General features: G+C 39.1%; 1 protein-coding gene across 4 annotated transcripts in view; it reads left to right on the forward strand.

Moving 5' to 3' along the window:
- Positions 1-16,626, forward strand: part of LOC140493766 (chromatin remodeling regulator CECR2-like) — an 87,605-nt gene that overhangs the window by 23,998 nt on the left and 46,981 nt on the right. For all 4 annotated transcript variants that reach the window (XM_072592619.1, XM_072592620.1, XM_072592622.1 and 1 more), the window contains exon 2: positions 2,207-2,301. In XM_072592619.1, the coding sequence (XP_072448720.1) occupies positions 2,207-2,301 (95 nt within the window). The remainder of the gene's footprint in view (positions 1-2,206; positions 2,302-16,626) is intronic.

The raw sequence follows: 16,626 nt of genomic DNA on the forward strand, positions 1-16,626 counted from the left end.
ATGGCGATTATATCCTGGTGTCAAATGGGGCCTTTATGCCAGACTGGAACACTATAACAAAGCTTGTACTTGATGTTTTTCAGTTACCTGGCAACATAAATGCTAACAGATGGTGCCACTGACATTTTATCTGGTGTCTTTCACATCTCACTTGGCATGGAGAGTGATTGTGATCTTTTTAATTTCACATTTTATTTAAAATACTGTGGTTATGATCAAAGAAAAACCTTGTCCCCTACTTGAATTTGTATGTTAAATATCTATAAAATAGGTAAGCACACAGGCTGATCACTGGAATAATTTATTTTCCACAAACCCAAAAGTGAACATGTGAAAAATGGGGGGAAGATGACAAAATTGTGGTTAGGGACAATAAAGAATAAATTCAGACCAGTAGCTCCTGTCACATTTGTACTCGTGTATGAACTACTATAAACTTTAAAATAGAGGAAGAGAAGCAATCAATTTGAATCATTAGCGTAGCTGAAAGCTATTTTTATTTTTCTATTTGGTTATCTTGGTGAATTATGCTTTGCACAATGTGTAAGCCTCCAGTATTTTAATGGAGACACCACTCACTGACATGTAGAGATGTCACTGTTTGCACTTGTCTTTTGCGTTCATGTTCAGTGTACTGTACTACCTTTTATAAATGTGAATGTTTTGAAAAAAATACATTTATTTTCTGTGGTGATGTTCAGCCTACAGTTGCTATTGAATCCAAGTACACTTATTAGCATCAGGCCACCACCTTTATTTCCCCACCTATGCACACAGTTTCAAAATTTGGTCATCTTTAGTGCAATTAACAGACTTTTATTTCCTGAATAGTCCTATAACACAATGGTATTCGGATTTTTCTGCTATTCATTCGTGCAACGTTACTGCCTGGGCCAGAATTTATTGTCCATTCCCAGTTGCCCTTGAGAAGGTGATGGTAAATTGCCACCTTGAATCACTGTAGTCTGTTTGCCCAAGGTAAGCCCACATTGCTGTTAGGCAGGGATTTCCAGAATTTTGACCCAATAACACTAAACGAGTGGCAATTGTGTTTCCAACTGTGGATTGAGTGGCTTGAGGGTGAACCTGCAGATGATGATGTTTCCATGTATCTGTTGCCCTTATCCTTCTATAAGGTATTGATAGTGGGTTTGGAGAGTGCTGTCTAAAGACCGTTGGGGAATTTCTGTAGTACATCTTATAGATGGTACATACTGTGGCTTCTGAGCTTGGTGTTAGAGGGAGTGAATGCTGGTAGATGTGTCAATCAGAAAGGCTGCTTTGTCCTGAGTGGTATCAAGCGTTAAGTGTTGGGTACTTTCCTCTAGACAAGTGGGGAGTATTCGATCATTCTCCTGACTTGTACCTTGTCGATGACACACAAGTTTTTTTTTGGAATCAGGATGAGAGTTACTTGCTGCAAGATTTCTAACCTCTGACCTGCTCTTGTGACTACAGTACTTGTATGGTTTAGTCCAGTGCAATTTCTCATTAATATTATTCCCTAGAATGTTAGTGGGCGAATCAGTGATCTTGATGCCTTTGGATGTCAAGCAATGGTGGTTAGATTCTCTCTTACTGAGATGGGTTATGGCTGGCATTTGTGTAGCATGAATGTTACTTGTGACCCCAAATCTGGATATTGTCCAGGCCTTTCTGCATTTGGGCATGGACTGCTTCAGTATCTGACAAATCAAAAATGCTGTGGAACATTGTGCAGTCATCAGTGAACATCCCTACTTCTAAAGTTATGGGAGGTGAATCAATTTGCTGGGGTACCATTTTCAGATCCAAATACACCTCTTTGGGTGTATTAATTCCTGTCATTATTAGATTCTATAGCCAATACATATGAAATAATGAGTAGAATTAGATTGTGTAACCTTTGGAGAATAAATTAGTCCAGACTGGACTGTCTGGTCTGTTTTTATGCTGCAGCATTGAGATATGAGGGCAGCTGAGGTGGCACCTATTCTCTTTGCATAATATGGAGCTGCTCTGTATTTAGTTTACAAACACCTCCAAATTCATATGTAATTTACAATAAACTTTTACAAATATTCATTGTTTTATTTTCAATAAAACATGATGTTATTTTGACCTGTTAGCTGAAGCAATTTAAAATGTTGTCATAGTTAAAACAGTCTCTGATGAAAATAGAGATTTGGTGATTGTATTTTTTTTAATTAATGACTTTTTCCACCAGGAATTTGAAGATGCATTGCTGGTCAATAACTGGAATTTCTTGGAGGACCTAGTTTCCAAGCTGCTTCGAGGATGTTACCAACGCAAAGATATTAGGTCAGTAGTGTGGCAAGTGTTGCGTACTTCATTAATTGTTATTAGATATTTTAAACTGTTCAATTGTACTTCATGTCAGGATAATCAAGTTTATTACTACTAGTGCAGTAAAAGAGAGATGTTAGAATTACAGGCAATCTGTGCTGATGCTACAATGTTGGACTGCCTCTGGTGTTTGAATTTTAGCAACTGACTCTTATTGTCATCCCTTTTCCCCTCCCCTCAGTTGAAGCAAAACACTCCCGACACAGTATAGTTTTACCTCCTTCATCTTTATTCTGGGCCCTGGAGGGAGAGACAGCGATCACCCATGTGCACAGAGACATGAGCTCACAGTCTTCTCTGGAATAGCAGTTTCTTAATGAATTATATAGTCATTTTACAGGGAGGAGCATCCAGCCAAAGCAACATACATATTGATTAGGTGACCATTACAATCAGCGAGTGTCAATAGCAAAGACTAAGCCATCTGATGTTACACAATGAATGATCTTAGCCTTAACTGGTTTGACATAATGAATACTTTTCACCTTGTAAAACTGACCTTACATACTGAATGCTTCCAATATTGTTAAATGGCATTACATAATGAATGCTTTTCCACCATTGTTAACTGCAAGTTCTTATTTGATCTGCATCGTGTTCAGTTGAACCTGTTCAGTTTCACAAAACTCCGAACTTAATTCTTTCCCTACCTGCTCATACCCGATACATATTCTCATTCCCTCCTTTTATCAGTTTCTGGTATCCACTGAGATGCCACTGCCATAAGACTGATAGCCCGTATTTAAGCAAGTTATTGATACACAACATAGAGCGATTATAACAACAAACACTACTAGTCCGTTGTAGTAAAAAGAATTTGAAGAATCCTCCCCTATGGAAAATGGGAGGTGAATTGGCCATGTTAGGGTGGCACAGTGACTCGGTGGTTAGCACTGCTGCCTCACAGCGCCAGGGTTCGATTCCAGCCTTGGGCGATTGTCTGTGTGGCATTTGCACATTCTCCCTAGTGCTCCAGTTTCCTCCCACAATCCAAAGATGTGCAGGTCAGGTGAATTGGCCATGCTAAATTGCCCATAGTGTTAGGTGCATTAGTCAGTGGGAAATGGGTCTGGGTGGGTTACTGGAGGTTGGTGTGGACTTTTTAGGCAGAGGGGTCTGTTTCCACACTGTAGGGAATCTAATCTAAAATCACTAGTAAAGTTCTTAAATCCGCAGTCCTTAGTGACCACTCCATCCCCTCCAGGTTGAGTGATAATGAGCTAGTTTTCCAAAATCTCCTTTAGTAAAGTCCAACCTGGTAACAAAATTCAGTCTGTCCTTGTGTGTCACTCCTTGGAGAAATCTGAATTCTTGGATAAAGACAGTTAAATGCTTCACAAAGCTGATGAGACTTCCATCCTTCCAGAAATCCTTCAGGTGGAGGATACCAGTGCATTTGAGTGCGCAGCAGCAGCAGGCTAGGTGAATGCAGCATTCTTTGCTGCTTCTGCTCCCCCTCTGCTGTTAAACGTAACAAAGCCAACTGGCTGTTGTGATAGCTTAATCAGTGAACATTCATATCACTTAAATGATCGAAAGACAAAGCAAAGCTCACGTAGTTTAATATCCATAGGAAGGCCACTGACAAAAAGCGTACCAACCTCTTTGTTGTTAGCTTCTTCACTTTTCATGCTCATTCACGACTGGGGAGCTGACTGAATACGTTGGATCGAGTGGTGGAGAGATGGGCGGTGGGTGATGGTCTGAAGGCATGCTTTATCTGTGACTGGAGAAACTCCAGAGAAGATGTTAGCTGCTGAAAGCATCTTTGCATTTCCTCTCTCATTCCTTCTTTGCCAAGGTGGTTATCAGTATGAAAACAGTCACACGTTTAACTACACTAAATTTTGTCTGCCTATTTCAACATTCTTTGAATTCTTGAAGTCTATTACTCCGTTCACTATTTATGACCTTATCAAGTTTTATGCAATCCATAAGCTTCTAAATTGTGCTACCTAAACAATTCAGTCAATTATAAACAGCAATCAGTGGTCCTAACATCAAACCCTTGGGGAACCCCATTCAGGTTATTCAGAAATTATTTTCCTTTAAGAAATAAATACTTGGCTAATGTGAAAGCTGTCAGGAAAGGTATTTCAAAAGTCTGGAATAGCAAGAAAATAACAATGTTTGCTGTGCTTTAGCAATTGAAGAGGCAGTTTCAGTTCGGATTTAAATCTCAAATGTTCGTGGGAAACAAATGCAGAATATATAAAAATGTTCTCCAAATGAAACTTCCTAAATAAAACAGTCGGAATTACAATGGCAAGTTTTGGTAGAGATCAACATGCTTTGACTTTGCAATATGAAGGGGGCTAGTGAAGTCTTAACGATAATTAACAGAACTGAAACAGCTCAGCCTCATCTTCTAATATTCTCAAATCTTAATAAAACATCAAACTAAAAATGCACTCTTTTTGTGAACACTCTACATTAAAAACATAGCAGCAGCAAAGATATTATAATGCAATATTCTCATCTGGCTAAAGCATGATCACTGACCCAACTTTCTTTTAAACAGGCATTGTAGAATTTGAAACAAATCAGGAGCTCATGGCACTCAATCAATTTGCTTTAATGTTACAAGTTTGATAATTTTAAAAAGGACATAATGTTGTACAATCTCAATGTAAAAACAAAATCTGCCCCATTACGTAGCCCACAAAACACATTGAATTGAGATCCTGATTCAAACAAGGCAAAACAATTACTTAAAAGGATTTTCAGAACCAGTATTTTAATAAACCAAAATTTTTAAACCTCAAACATTCTCAGCATGGCTCAATTTACATTGAAACTTTCCTTTTTCAACCCAAATAATAGTTCAACCTTAATTTCAGCGCTTTCTCTTTTTTTTGCATTCTATCACTGAAATTACAATTGTAACAAGAGAAAGCCCTTGCAACAGACTACTCGACAATCCAAGCCACAATCTTCCCCTAGAACAAAGACTGTCAGAGCCTCATGTATCGCCACTAGGGGACTTTAACTCCTTTCTCACTTTACTCCTCATGGGAGCTCGAACCTTACTTAAACACAGAGCTCAAACCCCAGCACAGCACGGAGGACTCGAAACTCACCTAAACCCACCCAGTAGTCTTGAACTCCAATACCACACAGAGGACTCTAACCTCAATCAAACCTACCCCAGGGGGACGTGAACCCCAGTACTGCACAAAGGACTCGAAACTGAATTAAACCCGCCTCAGGGGACTTGAACCGCAGTACCTGCTCGGAGGACTCAAACCTCAATCAAACCCTTGAAGAATACACTCCAATAATCTAAAAGTAAAGTCTATAAATTAATAAAGGTGACTTAATTGGAATAATGTGAAAAAAATTGTTTTCACTGCATCATTGTTCTGCAGTCTCCACATTTACATTTTTTGTTATCTGACTTTGTATACTTTTGATATTGTTTTGAATTATATTGAAAGAATTGGGCGAAAAAATTAATGAAATGAATTGGTGTGTAATCATAAACGCTAAGACAATTATAACTTGAGGTCTTTATCGTCAGATTGTCTAAAATATAGTAGAAGTATCTACTATGTTCCAGCCCACCCTGCGTTAAGCATTTGATTGCTTTGGCAGATAAGACTGTTTTGGGAGAGAACATTTTCAGCCATGTCACTAAGCACACCTCCATAATTTTTAATTACAGCAGTTATATTTTTGAGCTGTAATTTAGAATGCTATATGAAGATTGATGTAAAGTTGTAAGACTGCTGCCAGCAACTTAATTGAAGCTTTTTTTAACATTATAATAGGTGATCAACCATGTTCATTTTTTGGTCATTATTTTTGAGCAAATTTACATGAATAGAAATAAAAGATATTCAGATTTTTGCAGATCTAATTGAGTGAAGCAATGCATTGGGAACTCTAAAGTTACCAGTGAAAGGAAGTTGAAGAACATGCATTATCAACTTCAATACAGCATAAAATAGTGGTGTGTGAACAACACAGCTGAACTCCGTTTCATAATTCCAGTGCTAGGCCCATTGCTGTGAATATCAAAGTTGTGAGGTTATCGGCCTCAACCACCCTACCAGGCATTGCATTGCAGAACCCCCAAAGCCCTTTGGGTGAGAAACATTTTTTCTCAAATTCCCTCGAATCCTCCTACCTTTCACCTTGTTTGACCTTTCAGCTCAGGGGAACAGCTGCTTTCTGTCCAACCTGTCCCTTATAATCTAGGTGTCATCTTTGCACCCCCCCATCCTTCAGTAGTCCAAAGGCAACAGCCTGAGTTTATCTAGTCTTTCGTCAGAGCTAAAGTGCTCCATCCCTGGTGACATCCTGTGAATCTACTCTGCAACCTTTCCAGTGCAATCATATCCTTCTGTCATGTAATCAGAATTGACACCGTACTCCAGTTGTGGCCTAACCAAAGTTCCATATAGCTCCATCATAACCTCCCTGTTTTCACAACCTCTGTTTCATATGCTGCCTTAATTATCACATCAACCTGACCTGCTACGTTCAGTAATTCCAAGATCTCTGTTTCTCTGAGCTTCCATGTGTCCCATCGTTCAATGAGTACTCTTGTCTTGCTACTTTATCCAAAGTGCACAATACTTTTATAGTGAAGGCATGAAATTTTCACATATCCCATAAACTCTTAACATCTTAACCCAGAGATTATGTTGTGCAATAATTAGTGTCATAGAGTCAGTGATGTCCAGCATGGAAACAGATCCTTTGGTCCAATTTTTCCATTTGACCAGATATCCTAAATAAATCTAATCCCATTTGCCAGCATTTGGCTCAAATCCCTCTAAACCCTTCCTATTTGTATACACATTCACATGCCTTTTAAATGTTATGATTATACCAGTTTCCACAATTATTTCTGGCAGTTCATTCCATACACTGACCATCCTGTGTGTGGAAAAAGTTGCCCCTTAGGTCCCTTTTAAATCTTTCCCCTCTCACCTTAAACCTATGACCTCTAGTTTTGGACTGCTCCACCCTAAAGAAAAGACCTTGTCTATTTATCCTATCTATGATTTTATAAACCTCTATAAGGTCATCCCTCTACCTCTGACGCTCCGAGGAAAACAGCCCCAGCCTATTCAACCTCTCCCTATAGCTCAAATCTTCCAACCTTGGCAGCATCCTTGTAAATTCTGAACTTTTTCAAGTTTCACAACATCCTGTTGATTTAGCATCTCTCCCATTTCAGTGTTCCCTACTATTGACTCTTCAGTTTCATCTTCCAAGGGACCAACACACCTTAGCAACTTGCTTTTCTTTTATACCTATAGAAGCTTTTGCTATCCTTTTTTGATATTTTGTACTAGTTTCCTTTGTAATTTACCTTAGCTCTGTTAACTAATCTTTTAGTACCCCTTTGTTTATGTTTGAAAGTTTCCCAATCTTCCAGCCAGCCACTGGCCTTTGCATTTTGGTATACTTTAGGTTTTTTGACTTTATATTGTCCTTGACCACCATGTTTAGCCATAGATGTTTTTACACCCCCTTATTATCTTTCTTCATCATGGGACATATTTTAGTTGTGAGGAATTGAGTAACTCCTTAAACATCTGCCACTGCTCATCCACTGACTTACCTTTTTAGCCTTCCTGCCCAACCTACTTGGGCCAAATCTGTCCTCGTGCCTATGTAATTTCCTTTGTTTAATTCCAGAGCACGACTTTCCCACTTCCAAACTGAAGTTTGACTCCCTACAGGATTCTTAATTATGATGTAATCAATTAATCTCTCCTCATTACACAATATTAAATCTAGAATAGCCTGCTCCCTGGTTGGTTCCACAACATACTGCTCCAAGAAACAATCTCTCATACATTCAATAAACTCTGCCTCGAGTCTACCCTTGCTAATTTGATTCTTCCAATAGATGTGCATGTTAAAATCACCCATGATTATTGCCGCACCTTTCTTACAAGTCTGCAATATTTCCTGGATTCTCCTGTGCCACACTGCAGAATGTCTGTTTGGGGACCTATAGATTACTCCTATCAAGTACTACTTCCTTTTGATTTTGATTCACCCATTGAGAAACTTCCAATCAAAACTAATTGCTGAGTTTGTACAGCACTAGATTAGGGTGTTAAGTCAATTGTGCAACTTGGGGAGTGACGAGATATTCCATCTCTATGTCAATTCAAATAGACCTCTTATTAAAGTAGTGCAGGTACTGGTTTTCTATGTATAATCATACTCTGACGGGAAACTGGGCTCAGAAGAATTAAAGCACACCTTAAATACCTTCCAGAGTAATGAAGTCACTATTTCTAAAGCTCCATTGCATTAAGTTAAGAATGAAAAATGAAAATGTAGCTGAAAACATGAAATTATTGAGAGATATTGATAAAATAAGTGAATGGGCAAAGCTGTTGTATGAATTTAAATGTAGGCAAATGTACAACAGAGTACTTTCTGAATGGTAACAAACATGAAACAGTGAAGTTCCCAAAATATTTGGAGTTTCAGGTGTATAGGTAATTGAATTGCTATATATTGGTATAGAAAGTAAATTGGCTAACAAGTATTGGCATTTATATTTATGGGCTAGCATTTAGAAGGTGTACAAAGCCCTGGTTAGACCAAGCTAGAATTATTGAGAGGTATGCTGGGTGTCACATTTTGGGACAGATATATTGGCTGGAGGGAATATACTAAGGTCATCATAGTCCCAGAGGATAATAAAGTTGCTCTCCCGTCAAAGACAGACAGTGGTAAACCTGAGGGTCGTCATGCCTCAGGTGAAGGGAAGAGGTTGACAAGGAGAGTCCTTCACGGCAGCCTCAGTTGCTGTGGGAATTGAAGCGACACTGCATTACAAACTAATCGCCCAGGCAACTGAGCTAATCAGCCTCTGGAATACAGTATACACTAACAAACTACTATTGTGAAAAACAATACTAAAGTAGTGGTTTAATCCAAAATTACAAAATATTAAGGGGTACAGATACAGATGATGGAGAGAAACCTAGTTTTACTCATTGGGCAGTCTGGAGCAATGCTTCCCAACTTCATACTGTGGCCCCCAAGTTTAATACTTAGCACGTAGTTTGCTCACTGGAGTGAAAGTTCAGTGATAGGGAAAAGAGAGTAAAGGCCAGTTGGGGGAATAGTAAAATTAAATCCACTAGAGTACAGGTACGAAAAAGTAGCACTTTGCAGGTTCCACTGGTGGCAGAAATTGGGCCTCGAAGCTCACAGTTAATCCCAGGGCTGTCAATTTGCTTCTGCTCCACTATTAATAATCGTATGACACCCTAAGGTGGCAGCAGAAGTAGGCCATTTAGTCCATTGAATCTGCTCTGCCATTGAGAGACCTTGGCTTATCTTACAATCCTCAACTCCACTTTCCTGTCTTTCATGTGTAATCCTTGATTCCCTTTCTGGTTTAAAAATCTGTCTGTCTCAGCTGTGAACGTACTTAACAGCCTAGCCTTGCCAGCCCTCTGTGGCAAAGAATTCCACTGATTCACTAACCTCTAAGAGAAGTAGTGTCTCCTCACCTCCACCTTAAATATGCAGCCTATTTATTTAGATGTACAAAAATTGGGAGCATGGTGACTCAGTGGTTAGCACTGCCGCCTCATAATAACAGAGATCTAAGTTTGATGCCACCTTCCAGTGAGTGTCCGTGGAGTTTGCACATTTGCCCTGTGTCTGTGAGGGTTTCCTCCAGACGCCCTAGTTTTCTCCCACAGGCCAGCGGTGCGCAGGTTAGATGGATTGGCCATGCTACATTGCCCATAGTGTCCAGGGATGTGTAGGCTAGATGGATTAGTCATGGGTAATGCAGGGTTGCAAGGATGGGGGTGGGGGGAATGCTCTTTGGTGGGTAGGTTTGGACTTGATGGGCCAAATTCCACTCTGTTGGGATTCTCTAATTCTATGCCTTCTGGTCAAAGATTCTCCCAAAGGGGAGACACCCTTTCCACATTGACCTTTTAAGGTCCCTGAAGAATTCTGTATGTTTCAGTAAGATTATCTGTCATTTTTCTAAATTCAGATGAATAACTCCGAACCCAGTTTACTCATGTTCTCCTCATAGGTTAGTACCCCCACACCTGATATTGCTTAGTGAACCTTATCTGGATTGCCACCAATGCCAGGATATCTTTCCTTAGATAAGATGTCAAATGTTTGCAGTATTCCAGTTTGGTCTTACTAGTACCCTGTATTGTTTTATACTCCATTCCCTTTGAAATAAAGGCCAACATTCTAGCTGCCTTTCCTGTCACCTGCTGAACATAAATGTTAGGATTTGTGGTTCACATGGACTCACAAATTTGTCTCTTCTGTAGCTCTCTGAAATCTTTCTTTATTTAAGTAATATTCAGTTCCTCTAGTCATCCTGCCAAAGTGCATAATGTCACATTTTCCCATATGATAATTCATTTGCCCCATTTTGCCCACTGGTTTAACCTGTCTATATACTTCTGCAGATGTTGTGTCATCCTCCTTGTTCACCTGCCCTAAATTTGTATCATCACGATAATGCACTCACTTCTGTCATCCTTGTCTTATTATAAATAATTGTGTTCCAGCACTGATTCTTTTGGCACTCTACTAGCTACAGGTTGGCACCGTGCAACTGCAACTCCCCTTCCAATATTCTCAATTTTCTCTTCTCTATTAATTAGCCAATCCTCTAATCATGCTAATATATGACCGCCAACAGGAGCCGTTATCTTCCAGAGAAGGCTAGTGTTTGGTGACTTATCAAATGCCTTTTGAAGATCCAAATAGATTAAATGCGCTGCTTTCCCTTTATTCTGCTTGTAATCTCTTCAAAGAATTCTAATAAATTTGTCAAGCGTGATTTCCCCTTCACGAAGCCATGCTAATGCTGCTTGATTCTAATATATAACTGTAAATGCTGTGCTATTGCATCATTTATTGTAGACTTTACCATTTTCCCAATAACAGATATAAACTACCCTATAGTAACCTGTTCTTTGTCTTTCCCTTTTTTAAATAAAGGGGTTACATTGGCAGTTTTCTAATCCTGTAGGACTTTCCCAGAATCTAAGGATACCTGGAAGATTGCCACCAGCGAATCTGCTATTTCTGTTGCTTCTTTCTTTAATATCCTAGGATGCAACCCATTATGTTCTGGAAACTTGTCAATGTTTAGCCACCTTTGTTTCCTTCTTACCTTTTCCATAGTCATGCTTATTGTATTTATTTCCTCTCCTCCTCTTGCCCCTTGATTATTTAGGAATTTTGAAATGCTATTATGTCTTTACTTTGATTGCAGCAAATACTTATTCAATTTCTCTGCCACGTCCCCTCTATTTTCCGATCTGTGGGCATTTTGGCTTCTCCCATTATTATAAAATAAAAGAAGTTTTTGCATTCTGTCTTAATATTACTTACAACATTATCTCCAAAGTTTATCTTCCTAATTTTTGTCAGTTGTCTTTTATAGTCATACAGCATGGAAACCGGCCCTTTGGTACAACCAGTCCATGTTGACCATGTTCCTAATCCTACTTACCTGCATTTGGCCCATATCCTTCCAAACTTTTCCTATTCATGTACTTATCGAAATGTCTTTTAAATATTGTAACTGACCTGCATTCTCCACTTCCTCCGACAGTTCATTCTACACATGAATCCCTCTGTGTAAAAGAGTTACCCCATATGCCCTTTTTTAAACTTTCTCCTGTTAGCTTAAAAATAAGCCCCCAGGTTTGAACTGGCCCATCGTCTTGAACAACTCTTGCCGATCACCTTATGTACACCCCTTGTGAATTTATATACTTCTATTAGGTCACCCCTTTGCCTCCTATGCTCCAGTGAAAAATGTCCCAGCTGATCCAGCCTATTTTTATAACTGAAATTCTCCATTCTGGCAATATGCTGGTAAATCTTTTCTGAACCCACTCCAATTTAATAACAGCCTTCCTATAGCAGGGCGACCAGAATTGCACACAGTGTTCCAGAAGAAGCCTCATCAACATTCTGTTCAAGCTCAACATGACATCCCAACTCCTATACTCAAAAGTTTGAGCAATGAAGGAAACCATCTAAAAGCCTTCTTAACTGTCTTGTCTACATGTAACACGTATTTAAAAGATTTATGAACCTAAACCCCAAGTATCTCTGTTCAACAATATTAGCCAAAGCCTTACCATTAAGTGTATAAGTCCTGGCCATGTTTGTTTTACCATAGTGCAAAACCTTGTATTTATTTAAATTAAACTCCATCTGCCATTCTTCAGCCTGTTGATCAAGATCACTTTGTAATGTTAGATAACATTCACTAAACCACCAATCTTAGTGCCTTCCACAAAATTACTAACCATGCCTCCTATATTCTCATCTAATTTGTTTATATAAATGACCAGCATAGGTGGATCCTGTATCAATTCCTGTGGAAGGTCTCAAGCCTCCAGTGCAAAAAAACAGCCCTCCATGACCACCACCTGTCTCTTAGCATCAAGCCAATTTTGTATCCAGTTGGCAATCTCATCCTGAATCTCATGTGAACTAACTTTACTACTTAATCTACCATGCGGAATCTTGTCAAATTAATTACTGAAATCCATGTAAATAACATCTTCTGCTCTGCACTCATCAGTCTTTTGGGTTGTTTTTTAAAACTTAGCTAATACTCTCTAATACTTCCCAATACTTGGGTTTACTACTAATCTTTGCCAGTCATGGAACTTTACAGTACAGGAACAGGCCATTCAACCCGTTGTCTGTACAGGCTCCCAAAACCACTATCCAGCCCTTTCTCTGTAGCCCTCTAAATTAATCTCTTTCAAATCTATATCTAGCTCTCTGTTGAGACCTTGTATGGAATCTCCACCACTCTCCCAAATCCTAGCAACTGAGTAAAGAAGTTTCTCGTCCTCTCACTCCTAGCTCTCTCGCTGACAGTTTTGAACTTATGACCTTTAGTTACTGACGTACCAACTACTACTTTACCCTGACAAAAGTGTTCATAATTTTGAACGGCGAGGTCACCTCTTAGTTTTCTCTGCTCCAAGGAGAATAAGCCCAATTTCTCTAATCTTTGCTTGTATCTAAAATCCCTCAATCCTGGTATCATTCTAGGAAATCTACTTTGCAGTCTCTCTAGAACTTTAACATCCTTCCTTAAATAAGATGCTTAGAACTGAACCTTATCCCATATTATGGCCTCCATCAGTTTGCCCACGATTGACGTCAAGTTGGCAGGTCTGTCGTTTCCTGGATTATCCTTTGCCTTTTTCTTAAACAGCAATATTACGTTTGCAGTCCTCCTGACTAATCCTGTGTTCAAACAGGCAATTTGCTCGCTCAGCAATCTGGAATGCACCCTATCGGACCTGCCGACTTTTCTACCTGGAGTGCTGCCAGTCTTTTTAGCACTACTACTTTATTTATCACTATACTACTCAGTTGCTCAACATCCAGATTTTAAACTGGGCCATTTTCACTATTTTCCAGTTTGGTAAGTACAGAAGCAGAGTGTTCGTTTAGTACCCCTGCTATACCCTATGCTTCAATGAGCAGTTTACCCTGCTTGTTGCTTTTGGGAGCCACTCTATACTAATCTTTTTACTATTAATATGTTTGAAGACTATTTCACTATTTGTTTTAGTGCAACATGCTATCCTTTCTTCATGCTTTCTTCTAGCCTCCTTTATTCCAGCCTGAGCCTCTCTCCTGCATTTGAGATAGACTTATTTTCTGTTGCTGTGTATGTTTTTTTTCAGTTTGATGCTATTTGTAACGTCCCTGGTTGACCATTGTCAGCTTATTCCTTTTTTAGAATTAAAAAAATATGGTGCAATGACTGTTAAGATCAACCATGATCTCATTGCGTTCCACAAACAGACATGATGGGCCAAATTACCTGTGCCTTTTTGAATAACCTAAGTTGAGGTGTTCTGACTTGAGATCTTCAGCTGAAAATATTTTCTCTGAATGTCAAACTCAATCATTTTAAATCTGACGAAACTTGTATTTCTAGAGCTCTTTTAACATGATAATGTCCCAAGGCATTTACTAGAAGCATTATCAGACATATGTGACTCTGAGCCATATGAGATATATGGGCAGATAGCCAGAAATTGTATGAAAGAGGGTTAGTTTTATAGAGTGCTTTCAAGGAGGAGAGCAAAGTATAGAAGCTGGAGGAGGGAAGACCAGAGCTTGTTGTCTGCACAACTGAAGGCAAGATAACCAGTGGTGGAACTCTAAAAATGGAGGATGCACAAGATGTCAAATAGGAGGGGCACAAAGATTTTTGAGTTTCCAGGGCTATGGCAGTTGGGAAGAAACCATGTTGGGAAGTGAATCAAAAATTGGAATGAAGATTTTAAAAAATATATTGACTTTCATCCAGCAAAGCTTTGCAGGCCATTAAACTCAGTGTAACACAGTCTAAGTTATTACAGTATTTTTGTTTTATCAATCCTCAAATTGTAGCCAGGTAATACAAAGGTGTTTGAAGCTACTTCTATATTTCGTGCAGTTGGATTTCAGCTTTTTGTGTGACAATTTTTGAAATTGATCACTTTGGGAAAGATCACAATGTGACAAATAAAGCAGTCTCACATGATTAATAAAGAAGAATTGCCTATTAATTTTTTTTTAAGATTCTCAGAATTACAATACACCTTAACACACTCACTCATTGATGGTCAAAAAGTTAAAACAATAGGGTGAGAAAAGTTGTGCTCAGTCATTTGATGTACGAACTGATTCCTCTAAGCTCTTCCTGTGCGGATGTCAATGTTGAGTTTTTGCATCTATAGATTTTCACCTTTTCATAAATCTTAATTATTTATGAAAAGAGATATTCTTGACACTTTTTGTCTTGGACTAATCAGGACAAATGCAAGAATATCATATTTCAAAGTTGGCAACAATTTATACTATACTATAATTTATATAATTATCATGATTGGTTGATCAGTGAATCATGACTGATCAAGGAATTGTCAGAGAGAATACACCAGGGAACTATTGCCTCCCATGCTTTTATTTAACCCACTGCGTTCTGCCACAGTGCTATTACAAGGAAGTTAGTTAGTTAATGCCATTAATGTGCATTGGGAACAGGAAGTTGGCACTCACTCTGACAAATTGTGTATGCACAGCAGTGTTAACATCACCATTGCATTCGAATATCACAGAGCACCCCGCTGTGAGCCCAGCTCACCACTTTGCTCCAGTACTTGGCTCACTCTTGTATCTTGCATTGGTGCTTGGCAATCATTCCACTGGATGCTTGGCTCGCCATCTGACTCTAACACTTGGTTATCTCTGCCCCACTGTGAACTGGGCTCATTACCATGCTGCCCTGATGCTTGGTTCACTGCTCCACCTACTCCCATGAGCTCAGCTTGACAAGTCACTTCACTGCCTTGCTTGGCACTTGACTTATTGCTCCACTGAGAGCTTAGCTCACCATTTTGCTATCCCATTTCAAAACTCAGCTCACCACTCCACCACCCTGTTTGTGTCTGGAAAAACTGCAGAAACACTCAGATAAAGAAACATTTGAAAAAGAGCACATCTTGTTTATGTAGTTGTTGAAATTATTTTGAATTGATCTTAATTGTTGTAGAAAGCAGCATCCCCTCTAGTTGCGTTACAGGCATTGTAACTGCCTGATTTATGAGTCTGTCCCCTGTCCATTTTGCTTAATTCAAAAGATGCTCAATACTTGAGATTCCATTTTCCCCACATGTCCCTGCATATGAATGTATCTAGCTTCTAGGAAGGGTAAATAAGCAACATTGCAAATCAAATTAATCTTAAATTGTTTGTATACTTGTAGCACATTGTTCAGCAAATGCTGTTCACCTGTAGAATCAAATCAAATTGTAAACATTATGTTCTGGGTTTTGCAATCATGGGCTACTTGAGTAGAGTCAGTACTTTGTGACGACTGAAGGGACGTACTGTTTGATACACTTGTCCATACATTGGACATATGGCTGACATAGCCAGACATCACACTAGCACTGAAATTCCTAGAACAGCATTACCCATTTGCATGGTGGAAAGAATGTCTTTTTGGTGCTAATTTCATCTTGTTGGCAGAGAACACGACATGTGTCACCACTGCAAATAGCAGTGTCAGTGGCTAGTTTTACATGGTGCTCAGTGTTTTTTGTGTTTTTTTTGTTTTCAGGATAATTTCAGGTAGGCTGGCATTTTTCAAATTTGAAGGTAGCAGCCTTCATGTGTGCATGAATGTACAGCAGTAATGATCTTCCCACGGTAGCCATTGTCCTCCAGGATAGTTTTGCACTCTATTCCAGAGGAAAGCTTGCATGATGCGCA

Source organism: Chiloscyllium punctatum, chromosome 22 (genome assembly GCF_047496795.1).
Source record: "Chiloscyllium punctatum isolate Juve2018m chromosome 22, sChiPun1.3, whole genome shotgun sequence".
Taxonomy (NCBI): Eukaryota; Metazoa; Chordata; class Chondrichthyes; order Orectolobiformes; family Hemiscylliidae; genus Chiloscyllium; species Chiloscyllium punctatum.